Source organism: Thunnus maccoyii, chromosome 8 (genome assembly GCF_910596095.1).
Source record: "Thunnus maccoyii chromosome 8, fThuMac1.1, whole genome shotgun sequence".
In the NCBI taxonomy this organism is placed as follows: Eukaryota; Metazoa; Chordata; class Actinopteri; order Scombriformes; family Scombridae; genus Thunnus; species Thunnus maccoyii.
Genome location: NC_056540.1, coordinates 33,665,849 through 33,690,000, shown reverse-complemented (window position 1 = coordinate 33,690,000; position 24,152 = coordinate 33,665,849). Strand labels below are relative to the sequence as shown.

The window sequence follows — 24,152 nt, the reverse complement described above, 5'->3', positions numbered from 1 at the left end:
TTAAATGTGACGATTTTCTGGTTTTTCACCATTTTCTGACATTTTATGGACCAAACGACTAATCCATTAATGGAGAAAATAATCAACAGATGAATCAATAATGAAAACAGTCGTTAAGTTAAAGAACTATGAAGCCTCATCAGCTCAAAAAAAACCTCTGCAGAAAACTAATAATTTATCAGATTTTCGCATATTTCCGATTGTTTTTGTTTTCCCTGCTGCGAGTGACGTCCTCTCATCATCATCATCATCATCATCATCATCATCATCATCATCATCATCATCATCCCACTGGTCCAACCAGAATAACAGGAGGGGTTTTCCCACTCTGCAGCCTCGGCATGCAAACAACGTGCAGGCAGCATCTATCCGACACGGCCCAGAGAATAAACACAGACGCACACAAAGCTTTCCTGGTTTGTTCTGATGATCTCGTCTGATACCCGACAGACACATTTCCATCTTATCGGGCCGTTAAATTCTTTGAATTGTTTAAAACGCATATATATATATATAAAAAAAAGATTTGTTTTGCTTGCACGGCAGCTCGTTATCTCCACCGCATCATTTTTATGTTTTTCTTTTATCCAAGAAAATTCAGCCAAAATGTTTCATCATCATCATCATCATCATCATCCAGGTAATTTCCAGGTGAATCATCCACATCAAATGTGTCCAGTTCATTCTAACAACCTGCCTCTTATTAAAATACTGTTACTGCTAAACAAAATGATCCAAAAATAAAGAAGAATTCCCCCTTTTTTTATTTCTTTTCAAGCCCTTTTTTTTCTAGACAACTCTGAGAAAACGAATGATCTCATGTCACTGGCAGGATGTTTTCTCAACACTTAAGATGAACATTTGTTGAGGTGTTAAAAAATCTGGATCATTTCTATTGAACTTTATGGTTTTATTATAAGTAAAGTGCAGCGAAGGCATTGAGCAGCAGAGGCGAGCAGACGGGCTGCAGCAGCAGGAATCTGGGGATTTCCCGTTTTCTCTGGTTTGGTCGGAACATGTGGGAGCGTCAAGACTCCAAACTAAACATCAACAGAAACAACATGACGTGAAATTTAAGCTGCTGTATACATTCGACAGACTGAGCTGCTGCGGCGGCTGAACACAGCGACTGGCTTCTGTCAGGGGTGAACTTGGAATTTTAACATTAATTAATTCAACTTCCTCCTCTGAGCAGACTTCAGGAGATGCGAGCAGCCTGAATGAAGGTTATTTCAGCTCATTCTTGTCTTGTGTTTCCACCACATCTGAAGAAGTGTGGAAATTAGGCAAATGAGACCCCGTGACAGATTAAAAGAGAGGTGGAGACATTTGAAACTCCGTTTTCACACATGAGGAAACAACGACAACATTGTGATTCTGTTGTTTTTTGTATTTACTGTTGCGTGACTCTGCTGTTTCAGTCAGATTATAACGAGTGAATGAAAAGGAGAAGAAACGCAGAAGAGGAAAAGCAGACTGAAAACTCTCGTAGACGACCTGCTGATGATTATTTATTTCTGTTTTAGAAAGTAAACATCATGGAGCAGCCTGGTGCTCATCTCTAATCTCTCTCTCCTTGTTTCCTGTCTGCCTCTCTGCTGCCCGCTGTCCAATAAAGGCAAAAAAAAAGAAAGCAAACGTCATGAAACACTCTGGTATCGTCCTCTCCGAGCGGTAACTACCATGTCTTGAGGCTGAAGCAAATGTGGAAGTAACTTAAAGATGACATATTCTGTACATTTCCGGCTCTATATTTATATTCTGGGGCTCTACTGGAATATCTTTGCATGGTTTCCAGTTAAAAACTCCTTATTGATCTTCTACTGGTCCTTTATGCAGCCCCTCAGTTCAGCCTCTGTCTGAAACAGGCCGTTTTAGCTCCTGTCTCTTTAAGGCCCCGCCCCCTGATGAGCCCACTCTGTTCTGATTGGTCAGCTTCAGGAAGCTTCCTCCGGCTCCGGAGGCTACGTAAACAAACTATAGTAGCAGGATTTCACTTCTTTTTCTCCTTCTTTACTCCAAATGTCAACTTCTCAAATCCATCCGTACATGTTGGAGCTGAACAACACATGGAAACACCTTAGCAACCACCTTAGCAACCACCTTAGCAACCACCTTAGCAACCACCACAGCAACCACCACAGCAACCAAGGCTACAGAACGGACGGCTGTTTATGAGCATGTGCAACAATCAATCAATCAATCAATCAATCGATCGATCAATTTTTATTTATATAGCGCCAAATCACAACAAAAGTCATCTCAAGGCACTTTTCACAGGTCAAGACTGTACTCTTTAATTTACAGAGACCCAACAATTCAACCCATGAGCAGCACTTGGCGAAAGCGCCGACGTCATCTCACCATCAGGCAGGTTGAAGCCCTGACTCTTGACTTGCAGGCAGCATTTCTACATACGTTCACCTCAAGTTCCTGAACTTTGAGCATGTTTGACATCAGACATCAGAACAGGATATAAATAACAGGAAACTATTAAAAGCTCAATATGTCTTCTTTAAAGTACAATCCTACCAACGGCACTAGATGCTCTGACTGACTCAACTTCTGTCTAGAAATACCGAGTCAATCATTGTTTCCAACGAGTCATTCTGGTCTCGATCTCTATATTCAGGCCCTCTAATGAGTGAGCTGGTGGTCATTTTGGAAATTATTGCTCCATTAATAAGATTTGGAGACTTACAGCAGCTTTGATGTCTGCTGTGTGGGTGTTGATTGACGGCTGTGATCGACAGGTGGCTCACCTGCCGCTCTCCTCGGCTCCAGGACTCACACTGAGACCGGGTCCACACTGAGACCAGGTCCACACTGAGACCAGGTCCACACTAAGCCAGCTACATTCATAAACACATCTTCTTCTCTCCGTTTTATTCTCTCCGTTCAGACTAAAACGGCTTTTCCAGAGTGTGTAAATGTGAAAACGTTGGCTCGGTGTTGTAGTGTGAACGCTGTCATATCACTGACAGAACAGATGGTGGCAGCAGCGCGGCGTTTCATTGGAAGAGGAAGAAGAAGAAACAACAACAACGACATTGGCGGACGGCTTAAACGGAGTTAAACGTAGTTATCGACCACCTTTCTCTGCTCAAACTGTTGGAATCTGCTGCAATAAACTAAACGGAAACAGTACACTGTTTCTTCTTCGCTGGTTTTCTGTGTCTGACTCGCTCATCTGTCCTCTGCACATGCCCAGTAGGAGGAGAATTGCCCGTCTTGTGGCGTTTTAATGTAGACGGAGGTATTTACAGAAACGAGCTGCAGCTCTGATGTAACCGACAGGTGACGTCACACGTCGCTGCGTCCAGCTTTATATACAGTCTGTGGTCTTCTTCTGTGGTCTTTTAAAACAAGTCCTGAAGCCTAACTTTGTTTTAACATTAATAAACAACAGTTAATGTCTTGTTCCGTGTCCTAATATCTACATTAGACTTTAGGGCTGAAACTAACAATTATGTTGTTTGGTCAAGAAAATGTCAGAAAACAGTGAAACATGTCGATCAGTTTTCTCAAAGTCCAAGACGACGTCCTCAGATGTTTTGTTAAATATTCACATTTAACAAGCTGGAATCTTTGACAGAAGTGACAGAATCTTTTTTTTCTTAAAAAATGACTCAAAATGATTAATTGATTATAAAATAGTTTGCGATTAATTTAATTGTCTGCAACTAATTGATTAATTGACTTCTTCCCTGTTTTATGAATGAAGCGGTGCACAGCTGCAGTCTGTGTGTTTGACCAATCAGTGACAGCCAGCGCTGTAAACCCCGCCCCTAAAGTTCCTCAACTTTTGGACAGTAAAACTTGTCCGGAGCAGCTTCTCACATCTGGAACTCTCCTGCAGGAACTCAACACGCTGAAAACTATCTGATGAGTTTGAGTTTTCAGACAGCAGTGAGGAGCGGTGTTTCCCAACCTCAACGTGGCTTCAAACTGACAAAACTGTGTTAGACTTTTAGAAGCAGTAAGAAGGGAAAACCCTGTTTGATAGAAAAGCTTTTGTTCAAAAAGCTACGTGCAACAATAGAAGAGTGGAAGTTGTGTGTTGCAGTCGTCATAGTTTCTGCTTTTAGCTTGTGACAAACCGACCGAGGATGATGTATTCGTGTTGAGTTCATATCTGTGTCCGTCTATTTGCATGATCTGTGGTCATTCTGAGTAAAACCACAAAGACAACTACAAAAAACCAACCCGCCTTCATTCTAAGAGTCAGTTCTTCACTCTGCAGGAAACTCTCGTATTTCCTCTGCTGTTGCCGCACCACTCTGCATTTAGTGCTCTAATTCTTCTCTGTGCAGCAAATGCTTTCTATCACTTCCTGCATATTATTTTTAGCCTCATAATTTTACTCTGGAATGCCGCCGCCGTCGGTCCGGCTTCAAGATCGACTGTTTCGCTCTTTAACATCAAACAGGGCGAGTCAGCTGACTCTGATCCTGCAGGTGCAGATCAGAAACCTGCTGCTGCAGCTTCACAGTTCAACATGACGCTGTTTGACATCACAGACAGTAACTAAGTACATTTACTCAAGTATTGTACTTAAGTACAATTTTGAGGTACTTGTACTTTACTTGAGTATTTCCATGTGATGCTACTTTATACTTTCTACTCCACTACATTTATTTAACAGCTTTAGTTACTTTTCAAACAGATTTGTGTATCAGAACTTTGTTTTTTCTTCTTTCCTCTCCCATTAATCATCTCACGACCGCTCAGATTTATCTGCTGACCCTTTGGAGGGGCCCGACCCCTAGGTTGGGAACCACTGGACTAAACTAGCTAACTGTATATAAAGTAGTGTAAACTAGCTCCACCTCCAGCAGCTACAACAGTAACATGCTGCTCTAACACTGATGCTTCACTATTAATAATCTAATGATGTCATATATAATAATATATCAGTCAGAGGGACCAAACCACTACTTTTACTGCAATACTTTAACTACATCAAGCTCATAATACTTATGTACTTTTACTGCAATACTTTAACTACATCAAGCTCATAATACTTATGTACTTTTACTATAGGAGGATTTTTCATGCAGGACTTTTACTTCTAGTGGAGTATTTTTACTTTGTGTATTGGTACTTTTACTGCAGTAAAGTATCTGAGTACTTCTTCCAGTACTGCAGAAAAGAATGTAAACATCTTTATATTCACCCTGATTGAAGCCTTTTCTGAAACATGTCACACCACAAAGAGACGACACACAGGTTTAAGTGGAAGTTGGCGACTCAGTGTAGAGTTTGACGGCAGGCTGACAGACAGGAAGTGTTACCTTGACGGTGGGGTAGGTCTTCCTGTTCTTCTCGCTGGAGGCTCCCGGCAAGCCGCCGTGAGACGGACCTTCACAGCCGTACCTGAACCTGAAGCCACGCTGTGAGACAGAAACACACACTGTAATACACATTTACACGTTCACAGTGATAAACAGAACCGTCAGCTAGAACCTGACTGATCAATCAGCTGATAATTAGTTATTGGAGATATATTGGTATCAATATGTCAGCAGAGAAATGTCAAAGATATGTTTGAGGTCATTTAGAGACTGTATCTCCATTAAAATAGTAAAAACTGTAAAATGTAAACAAAGTCACTAAACTGTAAACAAAGTGACTAAACTGTAAACAAAGTCACTAAACTGTAAACAAAGTCACCAAACTGTAAACAAAGTCACCAAACTGTAAACAAAGTGAATAAACTGTAAATAAAGTGACTAAACTGTAAACAAAGTGACTAAACTGTAAACAAAGTCACTAAACTGTAAATAAAGTGACTAAACTGTAAACAAAGTGAATAAACTGTAAATAAAGTGACTAAACTGTAAACAAAGTGAATAAACTGTAAATAAAGTCACTAAACTGTAAATAAAGTGACTAAACTGTAAACAAAGTGAATAAACTGTAAATAAAGTGACTAAACTGTAAACAAAGTGAATAAACTGTAAACAAAGTCACTAAACTGTAAACAAAGTCACCAAACTGTAAACAAAGTCACCAAACTGTAAACAAAGTGAATAAACTCTAAATAAAGTGACTAAACTGTAAACAAAGTGACTAAACTGTAAACAAAGTCACTAAACTGTAAATAAAGTCACTAAACTGTAAACAAAGTGAATAAACTGTAAATAAAGTGACTAAACTGTAAACAAAGTGAATAAACTGTAAATAAAGTCACTAAACTGTAAATAAAGTCACTAAACTGTAAACAAAGTGAATAAACTCTAAACAAAGTGACTAAACTGTAAACAAAGTCACTAAACTGTAAATAAAGTCACTAAACTGTAAACAAAGTGAATAAACTCTAAATAAAGTCACTAAACTGTAAACAAAGTGAATAAACTATAAACAAAGTGACGAAACTGTAAACAAAGTGAATAAACTCTAAATAAAGTGACTTAACTGTAAACAAAGTCACTCAACTGTAAACAAAGTCACTAAACTGTAAATAAACTCACTAAACTGTAAACAAAGTCACTAAACTGTAAACAAAGTCACCAAACTTTAAACAAAGTGAATAAACTGTAAATAAATTGACTAAACTGTAAACAAAGTGAATAAACTCTAAATAAAGTGACTAAACTGTAAACAAAGTCACTAAACTGTAAATAAAGTCACTAAACTGTAAACAAAGTCACCAAACTGTAAACAAAGTCACTAAACTGTAAACAAAGTTACTAAACTGTAAATAAAGTGACTAAACTGTAAACAAAGTCACTAAACTGTAAATGAAGTCACTAAACTGTAAATGAAGTCACTAAACTGTAAACAAAGTCGCTAAACTGTAAACAAAGTCGCTAAACTATAAACAAAGTCACTAAACTGTAAACAAAGTCGCAAACTGTAAACAAAGTGAATAAACTCTAAATAAAGTCACTAAACTGTAAACAAAGTGAATAAACTATAAACAAAGTGACTAAACTGTAAACAAAGTGAATAAACTCTAAATAAAGTGACTTAACTGTAAACAAAGTCACTCAACTGTAAACAAAGTCACTAAACTGTAAATAAACTCACTAAACTGTAAACAAAGTCACTAAACTGTAAACAAAGTCACCAAACTGTAAACAAAGTGAATAAACTGTAAATAGATTGACTAAACTGTAAACAAAGTGAATAAACTGTAAATAAACTCACTAAACTGTAAACAAAGTCACTAAACTGTAAACAAAGTCACTAAACTGTAAATAAACTCACTAAACTGTAAACAAAGTCACCAAACTGTAAACAAAGCGACTAAACTGTAAATAAAGTCACTAAACTGTAAACAAAGTCACCAAACTGTAAACAAAGTTACTAAACTGTAAACAAAGTCACTAAACTGTAAATAAACTCACTAAACTGTAAACAAAGTCACTAAACTGTAAATAAAGTCACTAAACTGTAAATAAAGTCACCAAAATGTAAACAAAGTCACTAAACTGTAAACAAAGTCACCAAACTGTAAACAAAGTCACTCAACTGTAAACAAAGTCACTAAACTGTAAATAAAGTCACTAAACTGTAAACAAAGTGAATAAACTGTAAATAAATTGACTAAACTGTAAACAAAGTCACTAAACTGTAAACAAAGTCACTAAACTGTAAATAAAGTCACTAAATTGTAAACAAAGTAACTAAACTGTAAACAAAGTCGCTAAACTGTAAATAAAGTCACTAAACTGTAAACAAAGTCACTAAACTGTAAACAAAGTCACTAAACTGTAAATAAACTCACTAAACTGTAAACAAAGTCACTAAACTGTAAACAAAGTCACCAAACTGTAAACAAAGTGAATAAACTGTAAATAAATTGACTAAACTGTAAACAAAGTCACTAAACTGTAAATAAACTCACTAAACTGTAAACAAAGTCACCAAACTGTAAACAAAGCGACTAAACTGTAAATAAAGTCACTAAACTGTAAACAAAGTCACCAAACTGTAAACAAAGTCACTAAAATGTAAACAAAGTCACTAAACTGTAAACAAAGTCACTAAACTGTAAACAAAATGACTAAACTGTAAACAAAGTGAATAAACTGTAAATAAATTGACTAAACTGTAAACAAAGTGAATAAACTCTAAATAAAGTGACTAAACTGTAAACAAAGTCACTAAACTGTAAATAAAGTCACCAAACTGTAAACAAAGTCACCAAACTGTAAACAAAGTCACTAAACTGTAAACAAAGTGACTAAACTGTAAATAAAGTGACTAAACTGTAAACAAAGTCACTAAACTGTAAATGAAGTCACTAAACTGTAAACAAAGTTGCTAAACTGTAAACAAAGTCGCTAAACTATAAACAAAGTCACCAAACTGTAAACAAAGTCACTAAACTGTAAACAAAGTCACTCAACTGTAAACAAAGTGAATAAACTGTAAATAAACTCACTAAACTGTAAACAAAGTCACTAAACTGTAAACAAAGTCACCAAACTGTAAACAAAGTGAATAAACTGTAAATAAATTGACTAAACTGTAAACAAAGTCACTAAACTGTAAATAAACTCACTAAACTGTAAACAAAGTCACCAAACTGTAAACAAAGCGACTAAACTGTAAATAAAGTCACTAAACTGTAAACAAAGTCACCAAACTGTAAACAAAGTTACTAAACTGTAAACAAAGTCACTAAACTGTAAATAAACTCACTAAACTGTAAACAAAGTCACCAAACTGTAAACAAAGTCACTAAACTGTAAATAAAGTCACTAAACTGTAAACAAAGTCACTAAACTGTAAACAAAATGACTAAACTGTAAACAAAGTGAATAAACTGTAAATAAATTGACTAAACTGTAAACAAAGTGAATAAACTCTAAATAAAGTGACTAAACTGTAAACAAAGTCACTAAACTGTAAATAAAGTCACCAAACTGTAAACAAAGTCACCAAACTGTAAACAAAGTCACTAAACTGTAAACAAAGTGACTAAACTGTAAATAAAGTGACTAAACTGTAAACAAAGTCACTAAACTGTAAATGAAGTCACTAAACTGTAAACAAAGTTGCTAAACTGTAAACAAAGTCGCTAAACTATAAACAAAGTCACTAAACTGTAAACAAAGTCACTAAACTGTAAACAAAGTGAATAAACTGTAAATAAATTGACTAAACTGTAAACAAAGTGACTAAACTGTAAACAAAGTGAATAAACTGTAAATAAAGTCACTAAACTGTAAATAAACTCACTAAACTGTAAACAAAGTCACCAAACTGTAAACAAAGTCACCAAACTGTAAACAAAGCGACTAAACTGTAAATAAAGTCACTAAACTGTAAACAAAGTCACCAAACTGTAAACAAAGTGACTAAACTGTAAACAAAGTGAATAAACTGTAAATAAATTGACTAAACTGTAAACAAAGTGAATAAACTCTAAATAAAGTGACTAAACTGTAAACAAAGTCACTAAACTGTAAACAAAGTCACTAAACTGTAAATGAAGTCACTAAACTGTAAACAAAGTCACTAAACTGTAAACAAAGTGAATAAACTGTAAATAAATTGACTAAACTGTAAACAAAGTGACTAAACTGTAAACAAAGTGAATAAACTCTAAATAAAGTGAATAAACTGTAAACAAAGTCACTAAACTGTAAACAAAGTCACTAAACTGTAAATAAACTCACTAAACTGTAAACAAAGTCACCAAACTGTAAACAAAGTCACTAAACTGTAAATAAAGTCACTAAACTGTAAATAAAGTCACCAAACTGTAAACAAAGTCACTAAACTGTAAACAAAGTCACTAAACTGTAAACAAAGTGAATAAACTGTAAATAAATTGACTAAACTGTAAACAAAGTGACTAAACTGTAAACAAAGTGAATAAACTCTAAATAAAGTGAATAAACTGTAAACAAAGTCACTAAACCATAAACAAAGTCACTAAACTGTAAATAAACTCACTAAAGTGTAAACAAAGTCACCAAACTGTAAACAAAGTGACTAAACTGTAAATAAACTCACTAAACTGTAAATAAACTCACTAAACTGTAAACAAAGTCACTAAACTGTAAACAAAATGACTAAACTGTAAACAAAGTCACCAAACTGTAAATAAAGTCACTAAACTGTAAACAAAGTCACCAAACTGTAAATAAACTCACTAAACTGTAAACAAAGTCACCAAACTGTAAACAAAGTCACTAAACTGTAAATAAAGTCACTAAACTGTAAACAAAGTGAATAAACTGTAAATAAATTGACTAAATTGTAAACAAAGTCACTAAACTGTAAACAAAGTCACTAAACTGTAAATAAAGTCACTAAATTGTAAACAAAGTAACTAAACTGTAAACAAAGTCGCTAAACTGTAAATAAAGTCACTAAACTGTAAACAAAGTCACTAAACTGTAAATAAAGTCACTAAACTGTAAACAAAGTCACTAAACTGTAAATAAAGTCACTAAACTGTAAACAAAGCGACTAAATTGTAAATAAAGTGACTAAATTGTAAACAATGCGACTAAATTGTAAATAAAGTGACTAAATTGTAAACAAAGTGACTAAATTGTAAATAATGCGACTAAATTGTAAATAAAGTGACTAAATTGTAAACAAAGTGACTAAACTGTAAACAAAGCGACTAAATTGTAAATAAAGTGACTAAATTGTAAACAAAGTGACTAAATTGTAAACAAAGCGATTGTAATAATAAGGTTTTCTTTTAAACAGTAAACATGTCTGTTGCTTTATTATTTATTTACTATGTGACATCAGGAACACTGAGGACAGGTGAGTGACGGGTGACTGGCGGGTGAGTGACGGGTGAGTGACGGGTGAGTGACGGGTGAGTGACAGGTGAGTGACGGGTGAGTGACAGGTGACTGACGGGTGACTGACAGGTGAGTGACGGGTGACTGACAGGTGAGTGACGGGTGAGTGACGGGTGACTGACAGGTGACTGACGGGTGACTGACGGGTGACTGACGGGTGAGTGACAGGTGAGTGACGGGTGAGTGACGGGTGACTGACAGGTGACTGACAGGTGACTGACGGGTGACTGACGGGTGACTGACGGGTGAGTGACAGGTGAGTGACGGGTGACTGACAGGTGAGTGACAGGTGAGTGACGGGTGAGTGACAGGTGAGTGACGGGTGAGTGACGGGTGAGTGACAGGTGACTGACGGGTGAGTGACGGGTGACTGACGGGTGAGTGACAGGTGAGTGACGGGTGACTGACAGGTGAGTGACAGGTGAGTGACGGGTGAGTGACAGGTGAGTGACGGGTGAGTGACGGGTGAGTGACAGGTGACTGACAGGTGACTGACGGGTGACTGACAGGTGAGTGACGGGTGACTGACAGGTGAGTGACGGGTGAGTGACGGGTGACTGACAGGTGACTGACGGGTGACTGACGGGTGACTGACGGGTGAGTGACAGGTGAGTGACGGGTGACTGACAGGTGAGTGACAGGTGAGTGACGGGTGAGTGACAGGTGAGTGACGGGTGAGTGACGGGTGAGTGACAGGTGACTGACGGGTGAGTGACGGGTGACTGACGGGTGAGTGACAGGTGAGTGACGGGTGACTGACAGGTGAGTGACAGGTGAGTGACGGGTGAGTGACAGGTGAGTGACGGGTGAGTGACGGGTGAGTGACGGGTGAGTGACAGGTGACTGACGGGTCAGTGACGGGTGAGTGACGGGTGAGTGACAGGTGAGTTTTACCTGCTTCGGCTGCTCGAGGATCTGCAGGAAGGGTCCGTCCACTGAAACACACACACATATATAATTATATATTATATATTTAAAACAGTTACAGCCCTGAAACAAAACCATAAACTGCTGCTGATTACTTCTCATTCTAATAAAAATAAAATCGATTTGACTTCAGTACTTTAGTTAGTTAGTTTCATTATTGATCAATCTGCCAATTATTCTCTCAATTAATTCTTTTGTCAACAAAATAACAGAAAAATGTAAATCATAATTAAATCAGTGCCAGTAACGGGTCTCGTTTAGTTCGACCATCAGTTTCCTGTCGAGTGTGACGGAGGAAACTCACAGTGGAGAAGCTAAAAAATGAACTAAAACGATTGATCGATGACCGAATTTGTCGCCGATCATCTTTCCATAAATTAATCGACTAATCGGTGCAGCTTTGTGAAAGGCGATGAAGTCATTCAAATCCAAAGGATTAATCGATTTATCAATGAATCAATCAAAGGAAAATTCATCAGCAACTCTTTTGATAATCAATTATTGGTTCAGGTAATTCTTTTAATGAAACATTTGATGGTTTCAGGTTCTTGATTGATTGATTGATTGATTGCTTACATGATAGTAAATTGATTATATTCAGGTTTTTGACTGTTTATTGTACAAAAAAGACATTAATGTTTCCTGATGTTTTATTGATTAAACCAATCAATCAGATCAATCACTAATGAAAATGATGATTAGTTGCAGCTTTAGTAGATTTGCATATTTCTGGTGTAAAAGTGTAAATCAGACACTCTGAGTTGTTGGAAGGTGGATTTTTTTTCCTCTTTTGACTCACAGAGAGGAAACATCTGGCGGACTGTTCCTTTAACTGAGCTCATATATGTTTATAGTGACATAAAGAACATATAAATCCCATTAAAGGACTGGTTTTAAACCAGCACTGTAATCATTCCTCCTGTTCATACTGGATATTAAAACATCCTTCAAATGTGCTTTAATGGAAGTGATGGGAGGATAAAATCCACAGAGTGTCCACACAGTCATTTAAAAGTAGAAGTGAAGGTTATATGAGTCTTCATCAGTGTGAGTTCTTGTTTTAAGACACATCAGAAATATTGAACGTGTCCTTTAGAGAGTCTCTCTGTGGGAGCAGTCAGCTGACCCGGTCTGCTGCTGCTGCTGCTGCAGTAGCTGCAACATCCTGCCTTCTGACAGCTGCAGCCACTTCCTCCCCCACCATCATCATCATCATCATCATTATCATCATCATCATCATCATCACACTATGACTCGCTCAACAACCACAGCTGCAGTCAGCTGACCCACGCTGCCAGTCTTCACACAAGAAAAACCGGCACAAATCAAATATGAGGTGGAATATAACCGGAGGCCAGACGACTTTAACCCTTTAAGAACCGGGCTGAACGTCAGTCAGAGCAGAATCAAAGCATCTGATTGGTTGGATTTCTGCTCGTCTGTCTGCAGTTTGAGCAGCTCTGAGATCAGATTTCCATCATGTCTGCTGTCATAAACTGTATGTCATGAACACATCAATGCTCACACTTTGTTTTATTATCTCTATTATTTATTTGTTGTCTCTGCATTGCTGTTGTGTTTTTTTAAGGATTTAATCCAATTTTTATTTGTTTTAGTCTACATTTTTATTAATTACCCCTTATCTATGTCTGTGTTGTTATGAGATTTGGTCAACTTTTAATGTTTTTAATTGAACTGACTTGACTTCCAGACATCTGCAGCTCTGTAGTACTAAACTGAAAATCAAGAAAGCATCTGCACACTCAAATCTGTGTGAAAGAATCATAAAAGATGCTTTTTCATTCAGATTGTTCATTCAGTTTGCCGTTTGGTGCTGAGCAGGTAGTGTTCAGCGGCTTTTTTACAGCCTTTTCTGTGAAAACGACGCTATGAGACGCTGAGAGTGAACCGAAATAGTAAAGTTGCAGCCAGACAGATAAACAACGAGCTGAAACTCACTATAAAGCTGCAGAGTCACTGATAATTCTCTGCAGCTTCATCGATGACTCATTGTCATTTTTTCACACATCGTTTTATAAATATACTGATTAAAGCCATATTAAAAGTTATGAGAAATACTTTATTTTTCATGGTTTCCATCCAGCTCGGGTTGAGTAACAGCAGCTGTAACATGTCAGCCTGTAACCTCTGCAGATGATCCAGAACGCAGCACGACATCACACATCACCCTGCTGTTCATCTCCCTCCACTGGTTCCCAGTTGCTGCCTATAAAACAGCAACTAAAACAGCTCCCGCCTACCTGAACTCCCTCATCCAGGTCTACACTCCGCCAATGAAAAGGCGCCTGGTACCTCAACAGGACCCCGAGTCTCTAGCTGGACTCTTCTCCTCTGTAGATCCCTGCTGGTGGATCTAAAAGTCTAAAAGACTGAAGACCAGCCTGTTGGCAGCTTCATCCTATCAGACTTGAACTCAGCTTCATGTTTCTTACTGGTCTTCTTCTCTCCTGACTGGACCCCTGCTGGTGTTGAATCAGCTCTCAGATAAAAGCATCTGCTAAATGAATCTTATCTCCTCATTTAAGTCATAATTATCTTACTTTTATACTGTATTGTGTGTTTTTATGATACTTTCCTTTAGTTACTTGTGTTTATTTCGAGCACCAAAACATTTGTGGAGGAGCTGCTGATGAATCACACACATTACTCACATGTAAATGTAAAGAGGAGATACTTTCCCCTCATCCTACACATCCTCCTCATCTTCAACCTTCAGCTCAGTTATCTTTACCTCAGAATAACGTCGTCTGGACACAAACAGGGAAGTGAGAGCAGAGAGTCACCACAGAGGACCGGCTACCGACACGTCACGAAACTCCTCTTTCACTTTACCTTCAACACACAACCTTTTTTTTTTTTTTTTTTTAACACACATTCGTTTTCCCAAAAAGAAAGTTTCAGGTGCTTTTTTCTTCCCCCTTGAAGCCGTGAAGCAGAGAGCAGGAAACTTTGGCTGCGTTTCATTAGTAGTTCCACTTCCCCTCGTCGACTTCACCCTCGGCCTCGTGTTACGCAACGGCAGGCGTCACACGGAGGAGCGGAGGGATTTAAATGGATTCATTGTGTTCAGTAGTTTAAATCCCATAATAACATATAAACAATCAGTGTGTTGTAATGTGTGGCCTCACGTTAGTAACATCACTATGATGCTGCAGGAACACTGATGATCTGGATGTAAATAATTAATTAATTAAATTCCACAACGAGACAAAAACTGAGCTTCAACATGTTTCCTCTGATTATCTGGATGTTGTTACTTTTAACACTTGTAGATTGTTTACAGATGTTGTTTTTGTTCGTTTTGCGATCACAAACATCTGTTTTAACCACCGCGGCTTGTTGACGTCGTGTCCGACAACGATGTGAAACAGCAACGCGTGGCAGTCATCGCTGACTGATCGCCGCTGACTGATCGCCGCTGGCTGATCGCCGCCGACCGATCACTGCCGATGGATCGCCGCCAACCAATCACCGCCAACCGATTGCCACCGACCTATCGCCGCCGACTGATCACCGCCAACCAATCACCGCCAACCGATCACTGCCAATGGATCGCCGCCAACCGATCTCCACCAACCAATCACCGCCAACCGATCACCGCCAACTGATTGCCGCCGACCTATCGCCGCCGACTGATCACCGCCAACCGATCACCGCCAACCAATCACTGCCAACCGATTGCCACCGACCTATCGCCGCCGACTGATCACCGCCAACCAATCACTGCCAACCGATTGCCGCCGACCTATCGCCGCCGACTGATCACCGCCAACCAATCGCCGCCAACCGATCACCACCAACCAATCACCGCCAACCGATCACCACCAACCAATCACCGCCAACCGATTACCGCCAACCGATCACCGCCAACCGATCACCACCAACCGATCGCCACCAACTGATCACCGCTGACAGATCACCGTTGATGAGTCGCTTCCTCAGAGGGTCAATCTCATAAAGTTCACTTGAGTTTTCCAGAGAAATGGAAACGACGTATGTAATGGCGGGGATTCCCCCCCCCGAGAGGAAGTCAATGAGGGCATGTAGAACGACTAATGAAACGCAGCTCTGCTCCACATGCTGACAGCAGCTGTTTCTCCCAAAATACAACTGAGCTGCGTGTTTACAGCAGAACTGATGGTTTCTAATGATCCTCTGGACCAGAACCGTCGGCTTCATTACATCCAGACCCGAACCCGTCGCTCCACGGACACATTCAATCACTATTTCTCATTAGGATATTTATTTGAGGACAGATGTCAGAGAGCTGCCGGTTTCAGCTTCTAAATGTGAATATTTGATATTTTTCTTTGTCATAAACGATGTAAACTGAGATTTGAAGACGTTATGACGAGTATGTTTCACTATTTTCTGACATTTCATAGACAGAAAGATGAATCAATAATGAAAATAATAGAAAATAATTGAGCTGAAACTTGAATGTTGGATCTGATTGATCTGATTATTGAAGTTATGATAACACTGTTCTCTCCTACAGCTGCAACGTTAGATGATTTATAGATTAGTCGATCGGCAACTATGTTGATAATCAATAAATCGCTTTGAGTCATTTTTTTAAGAACAAAAATCCAGATTCTCTGATTGCAGTTTGTTAAATGTGAATATTTTCTGGTTTCTTTAGTCTCTCTGACAGTAAACTGAAGGACAAAACAAGACATTTTCTGACATTTTATGGACCAAACGACTGATCGATTAATCAAGAAAATAATGGACAGATGAATCAATAATGAGGATTTGCTGCTTTTCTTCGTCATATTAAACAGTAACACACATTAAACTGTTGGTCAGAACAAAAACAAACACTTTGGTAAAGTTTAAAAGATGTTTTTCTGACATTTTATATAGAAAATGTTTTCTTGATTAATAATAATAATAATCAGATATTAATAATGTTCTCTGCTCGTTTGATATCGTTGCTAATTAAACATCTTTAGTGATCTGAAGGATCAGCTTATTGACTTGACAACAGAAAATAAAGCTGCAGCTGTGATCAGTTTTTCACTGTTTTGGTATAAAATATATATTACAAGACATTCTGTAGCGGTACAATGAACGATTATTATTCTTTACTTGATTAATCGGTTCATTGTTTTATATAAAAAAAGCCGTCAGAGTCGAAGGTTTCAGTCTAAAACCAAAAACATTCAGTTTATTATCATGTTCATCACAGAATAGATTCAAATCTCCATATTTAACAAGCTGAAACCAGATAATATACTAATATTTGGCAGTTTTGTTTAAAAAAAAGGTAAAAATGATGATTCAATTATCAAAATAGTTTCTGAGTAATTTTCTGTCGATCAACTAATTGATTAATGGATTGATTGTTGCAGATCTAACGTTCTCTGTGTGTGTGTGTGTGTGTGTGTGTGTGTGTGTGTGTGTGTGTGTGAACAGGAAGTGGCTCTCACCTGTCCGCAGAGACGACGTCTGAGATATGGCAGGAAAATGTTGATATTCCCACCCGGCGTCCATCATCAGATTCTCAAAGATCTGACGGAGAGAAAGACGAACACGATGAGAAGAATCTTAATTAACTAATTAGTTGTTTGGTTTATAAAATGTCAGAAAATGGTGAAAAATGTTGATCAGTGTCTCATGAAGCTGAAGACGACGTCCTCAAATGTCCAAAAACACAAAGATCTTCAGTTTTCTGTCATAGAAACTAAAGAAACCAGAAAATATTCACATTTATGAAGCTGGAATCAGAGAATTTGGACTTTTTCTTCTTAAAAAATGACTCTAAACGATGAATCAATTATCAATATAGCAATTAATCGACTACTTATTACAGCTCTACAAAAATACATTGGATATTAATGCATAATTATTATATTATTGGTTGTATTTTTATCATTTCAGCAGCACTTCCTGATCAGTGTGTTTGGTAAATTCTCTTCATTTAAGCCACAGAGGAGACACAAGCTTTAATACTGTCTGTATATTAATACCAAAAATATATTTAATTTAATAAAATTAATTGTCAAACCTAAAACAAAGTAAAAGTGAACCAGGAATACATCTGGTTTTATAACAAGATATTTGACTCATGATAAACTAGAACTGCAACCAACTATTCTGATCATGCATTCATCATCTTGAGTCATTTTTTAAGAAGATAATGTCTAAATTCTCTGATTCAGCTTCTTAAATGTGAATATTTTCTGGTTTCTTTAGTCTCTGTGACAGTAAACTGAAGATCTTTGAGCTGTGGACAAAACAAGACATCTGATGACGTCGTCTTCAACACTGAAACACATTTTTTCACCATTTTTCTGACATTTTATGGACCAAACAACTAATCAGATTAATCAATAATGAATAATAAACAATAATAACTGTTATAAAAATGATATGCTTTCTAGAGTCAGTGTCAGTGTGACCTATCAAACTGTCAAACAGAGAAGTGTGGTTGTGAGTTTACCGGGTTGGAGGCGTGAAGGTAGTGGTCGTCTCCAGCCATGATGTCTGCAAAGGTCAACAGCAAAGGTCAAACTCAACTCTTCAACTGTAATATAAATACAAAGTCTAATGAACTAGTGATGATGATGATGATGATGAGCATCCAACCAGTAATATTTAACAAACATTTACTGTTATAAAATATATATTTTAATCATGATTAACTAAGCCAAAAACATTCAAGATTTCAGCTAAAATATTAGGTAAGGAGAAAATAACAGTTGAAAAATAAGAAGATGTCTGTATGTTGTGTATACAAGGCGCTACGTTGTACAAATAAAGTTAACTTGTTATTTGTTTATTTATTATTAATAAATAATCTGACACTTGTTGGTGTTTGCCACCGCGCGTTCACGGTTCCACAGGAACGCGCCTGTATTAGCTCTCCGGCTAACAGCTAGCACCACCGGGCAGTTTGTGTTGAACGTGCCGTTACAGCGGCTGTTAAAAATAATAAACACTTATTAACAGATACTGTACATGTCCACAGCACCGACAGCTGTACTGTTCCGGTGTGACTGTTGGTTTCATGTTAGAAAATGTCCTTAAAAGAGTCGAAGCAAACCGCTAACTGGCAGCTAGCGCTCACAGGTCCCGCAACGCGAAACTCCGTTAACATTTACAGCGATTTAACGCTTCTTTGCTGCTCAGCTCAGGATATTCTACAGTACAACATACTTTTATAAATATAACTCCGTATAATACATTCGTGTTTTCAGCTTATATTAAATCTACCCAACAGCTCATTTATAAATGACCGTTTCGGCTTTTAAACGTTTTGTCCGTTCAGAAACGTTGAGTTCTTTTACGGAGAAAACATGGACGGCGGCGGTAGGAAACTCAACGTGAGAGGCGATAATGAAAGTGAAAAATATGATTAAAATAAGGACTTCACGTCAGTTACACGCATGCCGAATTAGTTAGCGGCTCTCTTAAATATAAAATATATCTTTATTGCTGTTGTAAAACGCGCCTGTGTTCGCCGATAACGAGGAAAACTTAAAGTGCGCTTGTTTCAGACGCAGTTTGGTGTGACGTTCTCCAAGTTACCTGGCTAATAAGGAAGTAAGCAGCACAACAAAGCGAGCTGCCAAAACTCTCAGTGTTGAAACGGGTCAAGGCAAAGTTACGATAACGAGTGCACAATAGAAAGCTGTTTAGTTAGTTATTATAATAAGTAGGGAGCGGTAATTAAGGTGTTCTTACCTGGTTAGCTACGTCACGTCAAAAGTCTGAATCCTTCAACATGAACTATGAGTGACAGACCTGAATCCAGCTCAGTTCAGATAACTTCTGCACATCATTTCGCCATGCACATGCTGCACCAGTGGATCCATTTACAATAACTGGGTTTAATTGGAGTACGTCATGACGCTTTACGTCAGTAAAGTTTATAGAACTACAATTATTTTTTATTCTCCGCGAACAAAATCGATATGTGTCAAAGTCCGAGAATCAAAAGTCCTGCAGGTGACAGTAAGTTGTCTCAGTTGTTCATAAAGTTGATTTCCTTCCCCACTGGAAATTCCCTGTGACGCGTTTTTACTCAGAGAGGGACGCACACGTGAAGAGGTCTCACTCTGAGGTTTAAAATCAACTTTATTTCAAAATGTAAAGATGTGTCCTACAAACATTCAGTCAGCGGTGAAAGAAGTATTCAGATACTGTACTGCAGTAAAAGTACAAGCACAGTAATGTATAAATACTCCATTACAAGTATAAAAATCCTACTACAGTAAAAGTACACAAGTATTATGAGCCTCCAAAGGGTCGATTAATTGTTTGATCTATAAAATGTTGCAAAATAGTGAAAAATGTCTGTGGTGTTCTCCAGAGTCAAAGTAAATGATGTTTGTCTGACCAACAGTCCAAAACCTAAAGATATTCAGTTTACAGTAAATATAAACCAGAGAAAACAAATAAATCATCACATTGGAGAATCAGAATATAGAGAATTTTTAACGTTTTTGCTTTAAAAAATGTCTAAAATGACTAATTGATCGTCAAAAAAGTTGCTGATTGATTTTCTGTCAATCAACTAATCGATTAAAAAGCTCTAAATAAAAATAAATCTGTGTGAAATCGTCCAAACAAACAGTAAAAATAACAGTGAGAAACATAAAAGCTTAATTAAACTCATGAACAAAATAATTCTATGTAAGTCCAACAAACACATTTCTTATTTTAAAGCACTTTCACAGAGTCGAGTGAGAAATCTATTTCAGCTACGAAATTATGAATATTTGGTATTTTCAGTAAATCTGTTACTGTGAGAATCATCAGTCATTTATTATTTCTACCGTCCTGTTTTAAAATATATGTATTTTCTTCACCTGAGAGGAAAACTTTGGCCTCGTAATGTTTGTCGGGTTCAGGATTTTTTACACACTTGTAGTTTTTAAAGGAATCTAAAGGGACAAGAACAATAAACTGTCAGACAACCAAATTCTTTGAAAATGTATGAAGACAATTTTGTTATTACAACTTCCGTATCTCATAATTATGACTTAATATCTCTGTTACAACACAAGTCTACAAGCCTTGAAACCAGTTTTAAATTTGAAAAATAAATAAAGTTATTAGTGAGACAGGATTGTTCTGACAGTTTTAAATTGATTTCATATAATTTTACATATAATAATTTTTAAAAATACGATAAACAAAAGAAGCGAGATACAATGGAAAAGAGCCTGTGGTTGATGCCAGAACAAATAAATAAATAAATATAACAAAAAAGGTTTAGGGTCTACCTTTCTATCCAAAGCAAAGAAAAATGGAAAATGAAACTGAACTTTAAAACAAAACAAAACTGTATATTTCTACATGTCAAAGTGAAACGCAGCTACTGTATGTGAAAGTATCAGCAGGTTCCTCAAATTCACAGTTTAAAAGTGAATATTTCACTCAGGTCAGAGCAACGACGTACATGGAAGAGAGAAGTCCTTAAAGGTACCGTAAGTAAGAACAGACCTGGCCCGTCCTGTCTCGTAATACCACTCCGTACCTCAGGAGGCGATAGTGAGTCACTGTAGCGTCCAGTCTGCCTCAGGCGGCACTTGATGACCACTTGAGGCTCCAAAAGCGAGTCAATCCCCATAGACCCCCCCATGTTAAAATGCCCAAGTTAGGCAGAGTCACGCTCTGCCAAGATGGCGACGGCCAGAGCGGCTCGCTTCAAAACCGCTCCTCAGAAACCAACGGGTGACGTCACGGTAACTACGTCCATATTTTTATACAGTCTGTGACCTGTCCTCGGTCTAAACGTGAGAGGATGAAGAAGTTTATTCTTTATAGTGAATCTGTGCTATGGCGTCGTCAAGATATCACGATGCTGCGGAGACGTCAGAGCCAGCAGTAAATCACCAAAACAGCTGCACGGATCAGTTTTCTCCCCGAGATGAAAGCAAATCAATCATGCGGCTCTTCGAGACTTTCCAGATGTTATCAGACCAAATGCTCCACATTCTGATGGAGAAACGAGTCATTTCACAGGTCGCGACGCTCAAATAAATATATCCACCGTTTTACAGCTGCTTCTTTTCTCATTATTGTGTGCAAGAAAAATGGTTTTTGTGCCCCAGAAGCTGCGATTCAACAGTTCGGCCACTATGTCAAATTGACCTCAAAGTCCGGCGCACTTCCTGGGGGCTTGGTTGCTCGGGGCAACGCTACTTCTTCGTCCTCTCATGTTAGACTGAGGGCAGACTGGACGCTACAGTGACTCACTATCGCCTCTTGAGGTACGGAGTGGTATTACGAGACAGGACAGGCCGGGGCTGTTCTTACATACGGCACCTTTAAAGATCCCCTGCAGGTATTAAAACATATAAAATACCGCTTTAAAATCCTTAAAACATCCAGGCTTCAAGTTTCCACATCAAACTTGTGTCAGTTGCATTCTGGACAACGATTGGCTCCAAACTAGCTGTGATGTCATAAATCCTGCAGGTACGTCCAGGTGTTAAACTGAGATTCAAGGTGAGCACATTCAGTAAATGAAGGTGTTTTTGAGAGGAGGGGGAGGAGGGGGGTCTTTAAAGTGAAACCTAACAGCCTGAGACTCTTATGTTTGCTGACCTCCAGTGGTTTAACTTCTCACCGTTTAATCATTCCTTCAGTCGTTCTTCTCTGTGCAGAGTTTGTTTTTGAAAGTTTCTCACCTTAAATCTCCGTTTAACACCTGCAGGATTTATGACATCACAGCTAGTCTGGAGCTGATCGAGCCTCCGGTGAAGCAGGAGACGCCTGGCGACCAGCAGAGAAACGCTTTAGTTTTACATGAAGGAGAAAGAGGAAATGATGGTTTCAGGATTTCTAACAACATACTTGAACTTCTATTTTAAGAAAAAAATCTTGTATCTTATATTAATACAAGATACCATTTCTTCTTCTTCTTCTTCTTCTTTTTAAAGATATGTCTTAATTCTGGGGGGATCTTTAATCTTTAAATTACTCTTTAAAGGATAATTTTGGAGATTTTCTATATTTCTCTTCATGTTTGAATCCAAACCAACAATGAACTGATCTACTAACCAGTATTGTGTGTGTGTATCTACAGCCTGATATATCTTATTAAAAACACATCAGTGAGTCACACCGCTGCTCTGGGACACATGTTCCTTCATCACGATGAGTTTTGGTCACGTTAGTTTGTTTAGAAACAGAAAGTTTTCAGTCAGCAGAGAGTAAATGCAGCATGTGCAGGAACACATAAAATACTGATAGTAGATCAGGTCATTGTTAGTTTCAAGATATGACACGAGGAAACTTTGGGAAATTGCCCCAGACATATAAAATGTGGGTAAATTCCACCGTGTGATGTGGTTGAAAGTTCCACAAACAGCCACTAAATGGACTTTGAGGTGAGAACAGATGTGTCCGAAGACAACGATGACCTTGAATGAGGCTCAACATTGTGTTATTTATTTTATTATGTAGTTATTTAATCATTCCTCCTGTTCATACTGGATATTAAAAGATCCTTCAAATGTGTTTTTCAATGGAAGTGATGGAGGATAAAATCCACAGTGTGTCCACACAGTCATTTAAAAGTCTGTGTGAAGCTTCTATTCAGCTTCATCAGTCTGAGTTCGTCATATCAAGTGGATATCTGACACATTTACAGTCTTTTTAGCATCAAATTCCCTCTTTGTGTTTCCTCGGACAGTGTTTCCCTGTTGAGCTGCAGGTGGAAGTATAGTAACAAAAAGAGGAACTTTGGCACTAAAAAGACTGTAACGTTGAAAGATATCTACTTGATTTGACTCATTTGGACGCTGAAGCTTCATATTAGCTTCAGATAAACTTTTAATATATTTTTGTCCTCCATCACTTCCATTGTAAGGTCATTATGAAGGGATCTTCTAATGGTCAGTATGAACAGGAGGAATGATTACAGCAAGAACAACAGCTTTAATCTTCATTTAGACTCCTGACTGTTGGTTTAAGGCTTGAAAAACCGTGAACCCGTCCTTTAAACTTCATTAATTATTGTTGTTTTTTTTTTTAAAAAAAACAGAGTGAACCATCTTCTTCATCACAGAACATCTTTGGTGAAGGGTGAGCTGTTGACCTTCCGCCTCCTGCTGGTTAAACACAGCAGCACCACAGTTCCCAGTATGACAAACACTGGCAGCCCACTCATCAACATCACTCAAAAGATCATAAAAAATAATAGAAAAATTAGGAAATTAAATGCATATTTTTTCTATTTATGGACTGTTGGATAGAAAAATTGAAAAAATTGAAATGAGAAAATCACTTTTATTTCTATTCATGACTTAGAGGTTGAGATGGTACGAAGGAATTGATCTGACAAACAAAAAATACAAATTTAAAACATTTAATTAACTTTAATTAACACATTATTCCTCCTTCTGAATATTAACTCTGATCAAAAACATCACAAAACATTTTCTCTCCTACTGTCACTAATCAGTG

The 24,152-nt window shown here is 37.8% G+C and overlaps 1 protein-coding gene across 2 annotated transcripts in view; it reads right to left on the bottom strand.

Moving 5' to 3' along the window:
- nfkb1 (nuclear factor of kappa light polypeptide gene enhancer in B-cells 1) overlaps positions 1-19,745 on the bottom strand; it is a 49,987-nt gene extending 30,242 nt beyond the window's left edge. The window contains exons 1-5 of one of the 2 annotated variants that reach the window (XM_042418372.1): positions 19,419-19,745; positions 18,175-18,258; positions 17,162-17,243; positions 11,676-11,716; positions 5,295-5,393 (exon numbers count right to left, since the gene is read on the bottom strand). In XM_042418372.1, the coding sequence (XP_042274306.1) occupies positions 5,295-5,393; positions 11,676-11,716; positions 17,162-17,243; positions 18,175-18,213 (261 nt within the window). In that variant the 5' untranslated portion in view covers positions 18,214-18,258; positions 19,419-19,745. The remainder of the gene's footprint in view (positions 1-5,294; positions 5,394-11,675; positions 11,717-17,161; positions 17,244-18,174; positions 18,259-19,418) is intronic. The other variant, XM_042418371.1, reaches the window with a different exon arrangement.
- Positions 19,746-24,152: the final 4,407 nt, after the last annotated feature.